General features: G+C 36.7%; 2 protein-coding genes across 5 annotated transcripts in view; both read left to right on the top strand.

Annotated features, from left to right (window-relative positions):
* col15a1b (collagen, type XV, alpha 1b) overlaps positions 1 to 5,363 on the top strand; it is a 56,365-nt gene extending 51,002 nt beyond the window's left edge. For 3 of the 4 annotated variants that reach the window (XM_048163839.1, XM_048163840.1, XM_048163836.1), the window contains 7 exons: positions 110 to 174; positions 288 to 416; positions 513 to 614; positions 1,357 to 1,419; positions 1,510 to 1,707; positions 1,832 to 1,947; positions 4,245 to 5,363. In XM_048163839.1, the coding sequence (XP_048019796.1) occupies positions 110 to 174; positions 288 to 416; positions 513 to 614; positions 1,357 to 1,419; positions 1,510 to 1,707; positions 1,832 to 1,947; positions 4,245 to 4,461 (890 nt within the window). In that variant the 3' untranslated portion in view covers positions 4,462 to 5,363. The remainder of the gene's footprint in view (positions 1 to 109; positions 175 to 287; positions 417 to 512; positions 615 to 1,356; positions 1,420 to 1,509; positions 1,708 to 1,831; positions 1,948 to 4,244) is intronic. The other variant, XM_048163837.1, reaches the window with a different exon arrangement.
* Positions 5,364 to 7,978: 2,615 nt separating this feature from the next.
* Positions 7,979 to 16,469, top strand: part of tgfbr1a (transforming growth factor, beta receptor 1 a) — a 45,980-nt gene continuing 37,489 nt past the window's right edge. The window contains exon 1 of the mRNA XM_048162512.1: positions 7,979 to 8,134. Coding sequence (XP_048018469.1) covers positions 8,059 to 8,134 — 76 coding nt within the window. The 5' untranslated portion in view covers positions 7,979 to 8,058. The remainder of the gene's footprint in view (positions 8,135 to 16,469) is intronic.

The following is a 16,469-nucleotide window of genomic DNA, read 5'->3' as shown; positions in this document are numbered from 1 at the left end:
GTGAACTTTTCCAAACTTTTTAGATGAAGTTATTTTGAGTGACTTTATCAAGGCAAAGAACTTTTTAACAACAAGCATCAAACTTCTGCTTTACTTGTTTCCGTCTCAGCTGCGAGTCTTCCTGGACCTCCAGGTCCTCCCGGGCCACCTGGTGCTCCAGGCCATGGAAACCCTGTAAGTCAGATGTCACAGAACTCAGCTGTAGGGGAGCAAGCTTATAAAGGATTAAATGCGGCTTGATTTTTTTATGTTTGTCTAGATTATGTCTGCTTACTTTGCCTTTCCAGGTGAGCACATATAGAAACAGTCAGACCTTGATGAGAGAGACCAGTCGAGCTGCAGAAGGGACACTGGGATATGTTAACGACAAGGGTGAACTGTACATCAGGGTACGAGGGGGCTGGAAGAAAGTTGAGGTATCTACTTATTTTCACATTTCCCTTCATAACGAATGTAAATAGATCAAAATGTTGTCTGCTTATTCTTATTTTGATGTGTAACTGTGTTTTTAGTTAGGAGAGCTCATCCCAGTTCCCCAAGAGAGTTCCTCATCTGAATTGTCACAAGGCCTGAGCAGACCCAGCGACCGCAGTGTACCCAGAGTTCACAGCCAGGTGTGTCATACTACATATGCAGGAGTCTGAGGGATGCACAGGCATTAAAATTGTGGTAGATTTTGATAAACTGTTTTTTTTTTTAATGTTAGTGATAAACCATACACAGCTGATATTAAAATTCGGTGATGTTTTAAATAAATAAAAATTACAATCAGTAATTGTACTGTTACAAGTAGTAGTAAGTTATAAGTGAATATAGGAATCACAACATTATAACATATAATTTAAAAATGGATATTCATTTTGCGATCCGTGTTATTTTAGAATCTATATTCTATAGTATTATTTTTATATTTTCAGTTATTTCAGTTTTAGATTTTTTATTGATTTTTTTTTCAGTAATTTTTTTGTTTAAATATTTCATGTAATATTTATATTTTATTTTAACTTTATTTAAATTGACAAAAGCTATTTTTAACACTTTTAGTTAAAAGTATTTGAGATTTGCTAAAAAGTACATTTAACAATGTTAGTAAATTAACTCTAAATTTAAAAATAGGGAAATTGAAGCATGAAAAATTAAATATCCAATATGGTACTTTTAAATTATAAAAATCTAATAGCGGACAATAAGCGGCATGGTACAGATATCCATAATATGGCCTTAGAATCATTGCTTGTCTACTACCATTTATCAGACCAAGAGAAATGTTAAATTCTGGAATCAAATGCTCATTTCAGCAATAATGTTATATACTGTATCTTAGTTTCTGATGTGAAAATATATTGTTAATTGCAGGAGTTAAAGAGCGTCCTGCCAGGCTTCAATGTTCTTCCACACACTGCACACTCGATGCCTGCGGTAAGGATTGCTTAAACCTTGTTGCATCCTTAATGATTGATGTGAAAAGGTGTGCACTTTGACATGACGTCTGTCCTTTGAACTTCGCAGTTGCACCTGGTGGCACTCAATACCCCATTCTCAGGGGACATGCGTGGAATCCGAGGAGCAGATTATCAGTGTTACCAGCAAGCCCGTTCCAGGGGCCTGACATCAACTTACAGAGCTTTCCTCTCCTCTCACCTACAAGACCTATCCACCATCGTCAAGAAAGGGGACCGCTTCAACTTGCCAGTGGTGAACCTCAAAGTATGTAGGAGCATATTTGCATGATAGATTGCAATGAAGAGTTTTTTTAACAATGTGTTCTCATTACATGTAGTTTGCTTAAGTTTAGCCTGTCTAAATTAAGCCTCTTGTGCATCCTCTCTAGGGAGAAGTGCTCTTCAGCAGCTGGATGGCTATGTTCTCCGGCAATGGGGCTGTTTTTGATCCGCTCACTCCGATTTACTCCTTTGATGGAAGAAATGTCATGACAGATCAGGCTTGGTAAACAGCTTTTTCTTTTTAATTTTTTAGACATGTAAACTGAATTTTAACAGTCTAAATAATGGTCTATATCATTGGTTCCCAAACCTGTCCTGAAGGACCCCCAGCACTGCACATTTTGGATGTCTCTCTGATCTAACACACCTGATTCAACTCATCAGCTCATTAGTAGAGACTGCAAGACCTGAAGTAGGTATGTCAGATAAGGGCGACATACAAAATGTGCAGTGCTGGAGGTCCTTCAGTGCAGGTTTGGGAACCACTGGTCTATATGTTACAATACTTAATGTATTAGGTATCTAAACATGAACAAACAATGAACATGCATTTATTAGGGGCCAAGCACCAAAGGTGTGTAAACACCTATTGTAATCATTAGTGTTCCTATTCTTCTTCTTCTTCCGCTCTTGAAGTCTATGGCAGCCCATAGAACCACTTGTATGAAAGTTATGAAATTTGGCACACAGATTAAGGAGAATCTGAACATTAACCACAGCCTTGTTGGAGTCTCTAACTTAATCGCTCCAGTGCCACTAACTTTCCAAAGTTTCACTTACGTTGATGCTAATAACTTTTGAACGATAAGGGCAGAAAAAAAAGATATTTTTTTCCACTGATTCCTTGATTCAAGACGATTGCACCCTATGACGTCATTTTTTTGAAAAATTTTCCATACTCCTCATAACCTGTTAGTTTGATTTACAGGAAAACTGAAACAGATCTATCAGACCATGCCGACAAAAAGTTATGGAATTCAAGATGATTCATCAAACCGTTCTTGAATATTATGCGAACGAATTTGACAAAGAGTACACCAAAATGAACGTGAGGCTATATCTCTGCAACGCTTTAGCATATTCTGACCAAACTTGGTGTGTGTTATGACAATGATGACCTGAGGCTACCTGCACAGTTTCAGCACAGTGCCACCTAGTGGTCAGGCAGGAAATATGAATAATTGCTACTTTTGCTTATAATTTCTGAATGGTTTGGCCAAAAATCTCAAAACTCTTAGAACTCTTAGGTCTCTTTAGATTCGGTGCAAGCCAAACGATACCCAATTCCTCTATATTGGCCATTTTGGATGTCAGCCATTTTGAATTTGGTCATAAAATGCTATATTTTACGAACGCATTGGCGTATCATTTCGAAACTCGATATGTATCTTTAACACCATACCCTGAAGGTACTCAAAAAGTTTCAGGGCCGTGCCACCTTGTGGTCAAAAGTTATAATGAAATTTCAGAAATTGCTGAAATTGCTCATTTTTCCTAGACAGTTGTTCCGATTTTCACCAAAATCGAATTGTTGACAAAGTTGAATATATGTATGATTTTATAGCCATCTTTGTTAAAAATTATATTAAAATGTCTTTAATTGTTCATTGTTGCAGTTGGTCAGATGCTCCCAGCGATGCTGGCATGCCTTCTTTGTGCTTGGCCCCTTAATTGCTGCTTGCATCTATATTTAATCTTAGTTACTGTATTTTCTGGAAAATAAGTTTTACCTGAGTGACTATAAGTTACACTAGATCAAAATTGCATTGCTGAGAGAAAAAAAACACAGTCGCACTGGTGTACAAATCACATTTTATTATTACATTCAGATATAATGTAAACAAAACAAACATTATAAGCACTATAAACATTATTTTAGTTCCCCTCACTCCGCAAAACAAATTCTGTAAATTGAATGGCATTGAGAACAGAACAGGAATGAAAAATAAAAGTATAAAACAAACATAGGTAACACTTTATTTTGAAAGTCCACTTTAGACATTCTACTAATTATACTTAACTTTGCAACTACATGTCACTTACCAGTCATTAAAGTATTAGTAGACTGTCTGCTTAATATCTCCTAACACTTTATTTTGATGGTCCCCCAACAGACATTCTACTAAATATAACTACAAATAACTTTCATGTCAAGTACGTCAACTTATAGTTACTGTACTTATAACATAAATTGTAATGGCATTCATTAAAAACACTATTTATTATAAACTAATTATTTAACTGAAACTACCAGCATGTGGGAAATGCGCTATACAAATAAATTTGGGCTCATGTACCTTTCTCATTCGGCATGAATCCAAATGTGTGCGCTTTGTGTGCTTGACGTTAATTCCATTATGTAAGTTGCTTTGGAATATAATTCATTTTAGATGATAAAAAAAGTGACATTCTGTAAATGTTAAAATATATTTTAACATTTCAAGTTGTCTAAATGAATATTATTTCATATATTATGAACAAACATAAATTAATCAGTTGTACATGTTACTATGACTCAAGGCCTCAGAAACTGGTGTGGCACGGCTCGAGTACAGTGGGCATCCGAATAACAACTAACTACTGTGAGGCATGGCGGACGGGTGACGTGGCGGTGACCGGACAGGCATCTCTTCTGCAGACCGGCAGATTGCTCGGGCAGCACACACGTAGCTGCTCAAACCACTTCATTGTGCTTTGCATTGAGAACAGCTACATCCAGGACCCTGGAAGGAACTAGAAAGCTGACCATTTTAAAGTAAAGTAATGCAGATGTAGGGAGCAGCAGTAGCTGGACTGCTAGGGGAAATATCCAATCTACTCTTTTTTTTATTTTTAGGGATAGAGTTCCTGTGAGAAGCAACAAGCCAGGGAAAATGGCACTGCAATCATGTTTCAGTTCTTCTCTGAGCATGGTGTAAATATGTATAAATCACCCACTGATATTGTTCAGTCAATGCCCCACCGTCTTTTATTCAACTATTAGAATACCAAAGAATACCTCAGCCAGACATCAAGCAAGTGTAGATCCATAGTATGAATTCACTGCATTATTGTGTGTCTTCTCAGATGGTCTCAGTCCCTCCTTAAAATGACTAATACAGAGTTTTGTGTGTGTATAATATTAACTACGAAATTAAAACCACAAACATCGATAGACACAAGATGCTTTCTTTTAATCAGAATAAATACCAATATTTAGATATCAGTATTTGGATATATTCAAACAACAGTTTTGGAAATTGTTTAAATGCACTATATTAATAATTTCTTGTGTTTTTTTTTTGGTTAGAGTTTTTCATACCCATGAAGCTACTTTCTGTGAACTTGCATTTAAACTAGTATTTAAAAGAGGAAAGATGTCTAATTTATCATGTAAAAGCACATAAAACTAAAACCCAGTGCCAAGTACATACTTACATAGGCATTAATTTCAAAAGTTGACAGTGGCCACAACCACATTATAACTCTTCACTGTGTTTAATCTTTCTATATGACATATTTAGAAAGACAAACTAGAAAATAAGATACATTGTTTATCGTCTAGAAGTCGGGTATGATTATGATACAATGATAGAGAGACACCTCCCCCTTTCTTTTTTCATATTTGAATGGTGCTCAGTGAATAAATGTTTTGTTTTATAAGTATGGCTGGTCTTTCTTTAAGTTGTGGCACGTTTAATGGGGGCATTGTGGGGGGAAATAGAGATTTAAAGGTGCCGTAGTACGTCTTTTTAAAAGATGTAATATAAGTCTAAGGTGTCCCCTGAATGTGTCTATGAAGTTTCAGCTCAAAATATCCCATAGATTTTTTTTTTTTATTAATTTTTTTAACTGCATATTTTGCATTAAATATGAGCCGATTTAGGCTGCGGCCCCTTTAAATGCTCACGCTCCCCGCCCACGGAGCTCGTGCTTGCCTTAAACAGCATAAACAAAGATCACACAGCTAATATAACCCTCAAAATGGATCCTTACAAAGTGTTCGTCATGCAACATGTCTAATCGCGTAAGTATGGTATTTATTTGAATGTTTACATTTGATTCTGAATGAGTTTGATAGTGCTCCGTGGCTAAAGCTAACATTACACACTGTAGGAGAGATTTATAAAGAATGAAGTTGTGTTTATGAATTCTACAGACTGCAAGTGTTTAAAAAATGAAAATAACGACAGTCTACTGTATGTGAATACAGTAAGAAGCGATAGTAACTTTAACCACATTTAACAGTACATTAGCAACATGCTAACAAAACATTTAGAAAGACAATTTACAAATATCACTAAAAATATCATGTTATCATGAATCATGTCAGTTATTATTGCTCCATCTGCCATTTTTCGCTATTGTCCTTGCTTGCTTACCTAGTCTGATGATTCAGCTGTGCACAGATCCAGACGTTAATACTGGCTGCCCTTGTCTAAAGCCTTGAACATGAGCTGGCATATGCAAATATTGAGGGTGTACATATTAATGATCCCGACTGTTATGTAACAGTCGGTGTTATGTTGAGATTCGCCTGTTCGTCTGAGGTCTTTTAAACAAATGAGATTTATATAAGAAGCAGGAAAGAACGGTGTTTGAGACTCACTGTATGTCATTTCCATGTACTGAACTCTTGTTATTTAACTATGCCAAGATAAATTCATTTTTTAATTCTAGGGCACCTTTAATGTACCTGCTGTCTCTTTTTCAAGGGCAAATGAGACACTCCCTTTCAAATGCTTGGGGTTTGTAAGATTTTTGTAATGTTTTTGAAAGCTTCTTATGCTTACAAGACTGCATTTATTTGATCAAAATTACATTAAACAGTAATAATGTGAAGTATTTTTACAATTTAAAAATAAAAATAAAATGTTTTCTATTTAAATATATTTTAAAACGTAATTTATTCCTGTGATGGCAAAGCTGAATTTTCAGCATCATTACTCCAGTCTTGTAACATGATCCTTCAGGAATCATTCTAATATGTTCTAATCTAATATATTCTAAATACATTTTTTCGAGATTCTTTGGTGAATAAAAGAACGGCATTTATTTGACAAATATTTTCTAACATTATAAATGTCTCTATTGCCACTTTTGATCAATTAATGCATCCTTGCTGAATACAAGTTTTAATTTCTTTCAAGAAAAATATTACTGACCTCAATCTTTTGAATGTATATCAGGTCACAAGGGGGCAGAGTGGAGACAAAGCAGGATATGTTACTCAAAAAAGCACATAGTTTGATTCAGAGCTTATGTACTGTAGGTGTACAATGTGACATTAATATAATTTTGTGCTAAGCTTGGCACAAATATTATTTTAGTGTTATTCATTGCAAAGCTGAAACTTGCTGATGCCAAGTTTTCTCTAAAAAGTATCTAAAATGTTTTAGTTCTGTCCTAACCAATTATTGTTGGCCTCATTCTATTACATTGCATCATGTCATTGCCTGTTTTGTATGTCTGCAGCAGCCAGAGACTAGTTTACTGAGCAGTTGAACAAATAGAAATGCTCTGTCAGCCTGAATCAAATGGCTCGATTCTACCAACAGGAAGAGGAGTTTGCTTTAGAGTGCTAACTACAGATAATAGCTGCTCATCAATCTTTGCCTTCAGGCTGTGTATCTGCCCTGGCTTGTTTCATTCTCAGGACATATAGTTCTGTCATCTCTGGCCAGCCTCGTTTCATTCACAATAATGATTTAAAACCTTTTTTCTTTCTTATTATGTCTTTACACCGCTGCCCCAAAGATGCATCAGAAGTAGCATATATCACAAGAAGGTGCATTTGCTGCATAGAGGCATCATAAATGCATTTACAACAAATACAATATGGTATATTATGGTATTAATGATGATTTATATAATAAATTATATTCTTATAGCCTTAATACAGAAATAATAAACACACACACACACACATATATATATATATATATGTGTGTGTGTGTGTGTGTGTGTGTGTGTGTGTGTGTAATTTTGTTATTATCTATTATTAATACATTATTTAGTATTTGACCAGTATAAACCAGCAGCAAAACATTTGGCTGCTAAAAGATGTCATATACGATTAGATTAACTGAAATATTTTAATTCCCTGATCATGAGAACTGCATGTGGGATGATCAGATTAACTTCCTAACAACATTCACAGGACAGATTCGCAGTAGTTTTGAGGCACAGCTGAACTCCCCGGCTAAACTGAGGCAGGGTAACTAGTGATCAATGTGGGCGGAGCATATTTCTCCGTGCTGACCAATCAGAGCGCTCCCTTTCTCGAAGCAAAGACTCGACTACTTGAATGTGTGAGGAAAAAACTGACCAGTCCTAAAGAATCATCTCCACCACGATGGACGTGGGAACATTACTTTGCCGCTCGTTGCTGCTGGCTTTACTTGTATTCTCGGTGACCAAAGAGGCGCGAGGTAAGTGTTTGGGACTGCAACACTTCGTAGTTTCCCCTCGTCAACATTTCTTAAGTTTTATCTCCGCGTGTGTCCTTTTTTTTCCCTCAAAATACTACCTAGGGGTGTTCAAATATGGCGCAGGTTTTTAGAAAGCCGCGCTGGCATAAGTGTTCAGTGTTTTTTTTTTGTGCCGTGACATCGGTTACATCCACATCAGTTTGCGCGAGAGTGCGTTTTTCGTAGGGGGAGATGGAGTGACTCGCGCATGCAATCGGAGCACCGCGCGAGGTTTGGATATCGCGACCCAGTATTTATTTACCATACTTCAAAGCTCCTGTTAATTTATAACAACCTCTAGATCAAATGTTCAGTCATCTGAAACTGTTGACGAGATTTGCTTTCATGAGCGAGCTTGAACAGCAGTTTACTTTCAGTCAGTTCCTATTTTACGTCTGTTCAGCACGTGTTTTGTGGTGATGGGCATTTTTGCTTTCATAAGACGACATTTAAAAACTCTCTGTCGTAAAATGTCAGACTCTTTTACTCGAATGGGTTTTGGGACATAGCCCAGACAGATATTTCCGATCCACTTGAGTCACATCAAAGGCTTCGTGTCTGTTATCAAGTTATGTGCGCTGACAGGAAACCCATTTTACATGTTTACGTGAGTTGTAACAGATCGGGCTATTTATGTATGTTACAAATATCACAGGCTATTCTTAACATATGGCACAGAAAACCAGATCTAAGATAGCTGATATCTTCCATCGATTATTTTTAGTTACGTCAATTTAATATGACTGAACGGTTATGGATGCAACAGTTTGTTTGATCAGAGGCGTTTTCTCGTGTCCCACAACAATACACGCGTCGTAGCTACATCGTTACAGACGTCATAGTTCGTATATATAGGCTATATAACGAGGGTAGAAATAACACTTAATGCATTTGTGTATAGCACATACCATTCAAATGTTTTTGTTAAAGAGATAACATGACGAGGCTTGTTTGTATTCTGTCTGTTAGGCGTTCCTTCACACAAACAAATGCGTTTTACTTCACTCAGTCAAAGCATGAAGGGGTTTTTAATTGATGCGAATTTTATTGCTACATTCAACTATCAAGGGATATAAGATGGGCATTAACCTAACAGAGGAAGAAAAGGAGGACAAAATTAGAGGGTATACCTACAAACAGTGATGGAAACATTTTGACAAAGAATGTCAAACATGGTTCGTATTCTAGGTGTTTTGAAAGCTTTCTTATTAATAGACACTGGGATTGTAGATAAATACTAATTAAGTTCTTGCTTAAAGACATTTCATATTTTGTGTATTTACATTTATGAATGTAAAACTGCGACGCACATGTAACTGGGATGTCCTTGATTCACATACTGTGATAGGCAGTGAGGAAACATCCTATATTTACTCCATCCCTCCCTTCCTCTCCCATCACTGAGCTTCCTCTAACACAAAGATTTATTTAGTCTGATCCTGAAAAATCAGAAGGAAAATAGTTTCAGTTTGTGTTTGTTGAGTTGTGTGAAATTGTGGTTGTAACGTGTCAAAATGTGGACAAGTTCAGTGGGTATGAATACTTTTGCAAGGCACTATAGCTTGCATGTGTTCCCGTCTGTTTTGTTTAAGCAGGTTTTCTTCAACTACCTTGTGAATCGACGCCCCCAGGGCACGGCTGCCACCTTATGGATAAACTAATTACTGCAAAGAAATAAATAAAATAAATGTGCATGTGTGACCTGCACGTACGAAGTAAGCGTGGTTACAAAAATCCAGCGCACTGTAACCTAATGCATGGATTCACCCGAGCTGAACTGTCCCGACACCCGAGCATCATTCACATTTGTTTACGTTCATGTTCACCCAACATTGCATTATTAGAATTCATAAAAATATTGCCGGTCAACTGGTGACTGACACAGTTTCATATACTCGCCAATAATGATTTTTACTTGCATTTGGCCGCCTGGCGAGTGTTAATTTTAGGTCCTGTGTACATCCCTGTTATTATGTGTAAAATATTGTTTGGTAGACACTACCTGTAACAAAACCACAGTTAAAAAATGTATTTTATTGGGATTTTATGTGATAGACCAACACAAAATGGCACATAATTGTGAAGTGGAAGGAATATGATAAATGGTGTCCATAATCTTTTACAAATAAATATCTGAAAAGTGTGTCATTCATTTGTATTCGGCCCCCCTGAGTCAATACTTTGTGGAACCATCTTTCGTTGCAATTATGGCTGCAAGTCTTTTGGGGATTTGCAATTTTTTCCCATTCTTCTCTGCAAAATAGCTCAAGCTCAGTCAAATTGGATGGAGAGAGTCTCTGAACAGAAATTTTCAAGTCTTGCCACCGATTCTCAGTTGGATTTAGGTCTGGACTTTGACTAGGCCATTCCAACACATTAATACACTTTGATCTAAACCATTCCATTGTAGCTCTGGCTGTTTAGGATTGTTGTCCTGCTGGAAGATGAACCTCCGCCCCAGTCTCAAGTCTTTTGCAGACTCTTAACAGGTTTTCATCTAAGATTGCTCTGTATTTGGCTCCATCCATCTTCCCATCAACTCTGACCAGCTTCCCTGTCCCTGCTGAAGAAAAGCATCCCCACAACATGATGCTGGTGCCATGTTTCCATGTTTCCCCGTTGAGGATGGTGTGTTCAGGGTGATGTGCAGTGTTAGGTTTCCGCCACACATAGCGTTTTGCATTTAGGCCAAAAAGTTCAATTTTGGTCTCATCTGACCAGAGCACCTTCTTCCACATGTTTGCTGTGTCCCTCACATGGCTTTTCGCAAACTGGACTTCTTATCGTTACCATGGGCCTCTTGGCTGCTTCTCTGATTAATGCTCTCCTTGCCCAGCCTGTCAGTTTAGGTAGACGGCCATGTCTTGTTAGGTTTGCAGTTGTGCCATACCCTTTCCATTTTCAGATGATGGATTGTACAATGATCCATGAGATGTTCAAAGCTTGGGATATTGATTTATAACCTAACCCTGCTTTAAACTTCTCCACAACTTTATCCCTCACCTGTCTGGTGTGTTCTTTGGTCTTCATGATGCTGTTTGTTCACTAATGTTCTCTAACAAACCTCTGAGTTCTTCGCAGAACAGCTGTATTTATACTGAGATTAAATTACACACAGGTTGACTCTTATTTACTAATTAGGTGACTTTTGAAGGCAATTGGTTCCTCTGGATTTTAGTTAGGGGTAAAGGGGGCTGAATACAAATGCACGCCACACTTTTCAGATATTTACTTGTAAAAAATTTGGACACCATTTATCATTTTCCTTCCACTTGACAATTATGTGCCACTTTGTGTTGGTCTATCACATAAAATCCCAATAAAAAACATTTTTGTTTGTGGTTGTAACGTCACGTGTCAAAATGTGGAAAAGTTCAGTGGGTATGAATACTTTTGCAAGGCACTGTACAGCAACAGATTATATATATATATACTTTGCAAGGCTGTGCATTCGACGAGTGTGCACGTAAAAAACGAAGTATGCCCAGGGCTTAATTGCCTCTTTTTATGTTTAGATTACCGTTCGCATCATCTAATGTTCACTTTAAAAATACTCATAATTTAAGTTAATCTTTAAAAATGCTCATAATTTAATAACATGTATTAAATGTAATATTTAGAAAATTTCAAAATGAATATCTATTTTTCAGTACTGTACATTATGCTGTGCTGCCTAAATTTATTTTAGTATTTTGTGTTTTATTTAACATCAATTTCCTCAAAATAGTATAGAATTTTACAATGGGCCTTTTATCGGTTATTTACCACAACATGAAAATATTGTATCAGCCAAAATTTTAATATTGGTATGTTTATGTCAGAAATGTCAGATGCACATATTTGGCCTCCCTTTTGTGAGCTGTAAATCTGTATGATACAAATGAAAATGTACTAAAGTTTGTGTCTACTTATTTATGTGTCTTGTGTAACGGTAAAACAAAGTGCATGCTTACCACATCATGCACCTCTAAAGAGATCTAGTTTTGAAAGCTGCATCTTCTTTTGAAAGATTGTGTTCAAACTGCGCAACATGGATGGGTTTTCATTCCTCAAACCACATTCGGAGGTAGTCCAAAACACATGGGACCACATTGCTGTTCTGTTATATATCAAATATATTTTTAGAGCATCTGTGTGTACTTTTTTTTTTTTTTTTTTTCTGTGCTAAACATTCAGATACATGCTGATGTAATAAGACATGAATTCCTCTTAAAGGAATCCAGTCACAAGTTTGGATTGAGACCGAAGCACGAAGTGTGAACAGTAATGTCATTCTGGGTGAATCAGATCGCCCAGTGGGCCTCTTGTATAAAACTTTGCATAGATTTCATTCTAAAAGTATGTGTATGCACAAGTGGCAGGTTGTACATACTCACAAATGTTTTCATATTTATAAAACTATGCATACACCACAACCTGCACACAAATACACTTTTTAAATCCCAGTTTGAGATTATACGTACATGCACTAGCTTTATTTTTTTACTCTGAAATCCTAGAAATTACCATAAATGGAGCTTACAAACTTTATTATTCATAATCTCATCTGCATGTAATTTTTTGTGCATATTGCCATCCAGACACATGATACTGATACTAAAAATAATTTTCTTTATATTTTTATATATTTTATTTTTATTTCTTCCCTGTAAAATATCTGAATATCCTTAAAAAAGAGGCAAAATTTAATATATAGAGAATGTATCTTGATTAGATCTATTATTCTCACACCACTAGCAGACTGTTTTTTACTTGTTTTAAATTATTTCATACATTATTAAAAACAAGACTTTGTAGAGTTTTAAGCTTTTGAACTTTTAAAAATAAAAACGTACACAATGTGGTATTTCCTTCATTTGACTTGCTCACAGGGGTTAACAGTGTAATCAGGTTTCAGTGAGACAGTCCCCTTTTTTTTCTTTTTTCTTTTTTTACCCATTTTTCTGTGCATTGTAGTATGGTTCTGCCCATTCCACCAATAGCACACCTGTGTGGGACAGAACAGTACACAGACATCAGATGAATCCAGACAGCCAATCACAGACTAATGGTGCGTTTGACTACCAAATGTGTCTGGCAGTGGCACTGTCATTATATAGTCTGTCTAACCAGACCAACTCTCATAAGTCAAGTGTCAGGGCTCAACGCTAAGGATTTTTTCTACTGACCCGGTTGAGCCAGTGGTTCAAATTTTTACTTGCCCTACCAAAATTTTCACTTGCCCCACAACTGTTACAGTTGTACTGGTTTGAAGAGATGAGGCAGGTACGGATTTCCACAATACACAATACTTTAATCCAAAAGGCAAGGAGAACCAAACATACAACGTAAACATAACATTGAGTAACATTTAAGACGGACAAGGAGTGAAGGGAGTGAGTGCAATATAAAGGGTGTGCTGATGAGAGAGTCCAGGTGCAGGTGATCCGTGATGATGGGGAGATGACGAGGGAAGTGAGTGCAGGTGACGAAACAGGAGGATACTGGGAAATGGAGTCCAGGGGAACAAGGGATCTGTAACAACAACAAAATATTAATAAAGTAAAAGAAAAGAAAATGGGCCTATAAAATAATCCTAGTTACTGTTTTTGTTGTTTTTGATACATGTAACTAAGGACACCAAAAGCTACTAGATTAACTCACTTAAATTAAAAAATTGTTAGACAAATAAACAGTAAGTAATAAAATAGTAACAAATAATCAAATTATGAGTAATAGCAAAAATAAATACAAAAGGACAAGCATATAAATGTAATCAGTGCTTTTCAAGTTTTTCATGTAGGTTTAAACAGGAGACTTTCAGGTACAGAAATTGTAAACTAGTGTATAACTATATAAAGATAGATTAATCAGTCAAGAGCAGTTACAGATGCATAAATAATGTTCTGAAAATATAAAATGTTAAATACTGTTGTTTGAAATTATTTATAAAATGAAAAGACACTTTAAACGTCAGTAGGTGGCAGCGAATGTCATTTGAGATTCAACCGATTCATTCAAATGGCTGATTCATTCAGGAAGCGTTACTCAGAGACGCAAAACAATACTATTTTCGTAGGCAAAATAGAATGAAACGGGCGATTTGGTGTCTAAAATGTAGCCTAAGTCACTTGATAATAGGTTCTTGTTCATTTAACTGTAGGCTATGCTGTATAAAATCAATATCACATTTGTAATCACCGTTCCGTCTACTGTCCCGAGCGTCGTTCACACTGGCCCCGGGCCATCGGGCAGTCCTTATTGTCGAGCCCTGAGTGTACATCAGAGACTGGTCATAATTTGTGTGAAAATGTTTACTTTTAACCTCGTTAAAGAGATAGTTCACCCAAAAATGAAAATTCTTGTCATCATTTACTCCCCTCAAGTTGTTCCAAACCTGTAAGAATTTCTTTGTTCTGCTGAACACAAAAGAAGATATTTGGAAGAATGTTTGTAACCAAGCAGATCTCACCCCCCATTGTCTACCATAGTATTTTTTCCCTACTATTTTTGGGTGAAGTATCCCTTTAAATCTTTACAGAGGTCATGACATAATTTTTTTTATTATTGATTATAATTGACAAAAAGGCCCATCCTTACTAATATGTGAATATTTGTTTGGCAAAGTCGCCAGCGTTAGGACAGTTGCAATGAACAGTTTTTTCATTGGGCTGAAGATGTGTTTGCTCTCGCCTTACAAAAAATGTGGGTCAGCACATATACTGATATTTTCTGAGATTCTTTTCTTAGATCGAACTTTTCTGATTCAGCCCGAGGAACTCAACTTGTGTCTTGCTCACTTTTGTAAAATAAAGGCCTGGGGGGGAAGGCCCCCCAGGCCTTCCCTCTGGGGTAGAAATTCTTGAGCTCAAGACACACCACAGTTTACATCACATCCAGTGATTAATGAGTAACCACTATGGACACTGTCACTGATGGACTGATATGAACCTTTGCTAAGAGAAATCCATAGACAGCAGAGGTGGTTTGTGGTTTACGGAGAGATTCGTGCATGCCTGAGCGTATTCTCTCATGTGGAAATGGCGGCGGGTCAACATGAATGTTTACGGAGCAGGTTATTGACTCGTACCATGCTTCAGATAACAGCAAATAAACTGAAATTGAATTCTCAGAAAGCATTTCAGTCAACAAATGAACAGCCAATGATTGTTCTTCCATTCATTTAGCAAATATGCCTTCTCAGACTGAGGTTACACTAATTGAAAAGAAAAAAAAGTTGGTGGGCCAGAATTGGGGTAGGATATATTCTAGACTTTTAAGTTGTGTTTTGTTTATTTCCCTCCTCATTGTTTGATTTGGTCATATGGTTGAAGATCGAGTGTCAGTTGGTTGTAGTAATCTGAATGAAGTTGATGGCGTTGTGCTGCTGGCTATAGTGTCTTTCGTAGTATGACTCACAGCAGGGGACTTATTTGGCTGTGTAATATACTCCAAACTTGGCAGCTTAGGACGTCTGACTCCCTCCTCCAGACAAGCTGAATGTGTGTATGACTCAGGAAATATGTTCAAAGCCAGAGGGTTCTCTGATACTATAAAATTTAATGTCTTTTCCACCCCTTGAAGTATTTTTAGTATATCTGTCACAATATTACCAGAGCATATGTCAGAGTGGGAAGTTTGAATAATAAAAACTTCTTAAAAGGATAGTTAACCCAAAAATGAAAACTATCCCATGATTTATTCACCCTCAAGCCATCCTTGGTGTATATGACTATCTTCTTTCAGAAATTTTTAAAAATGTCCTTGCTCTTTAAAGCTTTATAATGGTAGTGAAGAAGGGGGCCAGATTTTGAAGTCCAAAAAAAATCATCCATCCATTTAAAAAAATAATCCATACGGTTCCAGGGGGGTTAATAAAGGCATTTAAAGTGAAGTGATATGTTTTTGTAAGAAAAATATCCATATTTAAATTTTTTTTAAATTCAAATATCTAGCTTCCAGCGGACAATCATACGCATACTGTGCAAGTCGACTTGCACCAAATGAGTAACCCCCTGATGCGACGTATGGCGCAGGATGCAGGAGTATCGTTAAGCTTAGACGCCTCTCGTGGTTCAAACAAATAGGGCTGGGCAATAAACTCAAGCTCCTCTTCTCTTATATCGAAATCCTCCAACATTTCTCTTTAAAATTTCTCGTTTTAGACTTCTAATTCGTGACCGTTGTTTTGTTTTGCTCTATCCTCTGAGTTCATCATTATGTCATGCGTCGGGTCAAAGGCTACTCTTCCAATGCAAATCAATGTGTACGGCCACATTGGTTCTGAATTTCGGTTTCGATTACTTTTCAATTAACC

This window comes from Megalobrama amblycephala, linkage group LG17, assembly GCF_018812025.1.
Source record: "Megalobrama amblycephala isolate DHTTF-2021 linkage group LG17, ASM1881202v1, whole genome shotgun sequence".
Classification (NCBI taxonomy): domain Eukaryota; kingdom Metazoa; phylum Chordata; class Actinopteri; order Cypriniformes; family Xenocyprididae; genus Megalobrama; species Megalobrama amblycephala.
This window is presented reverse-complemented; position numbering and strand designations above follow the sequence as displayed.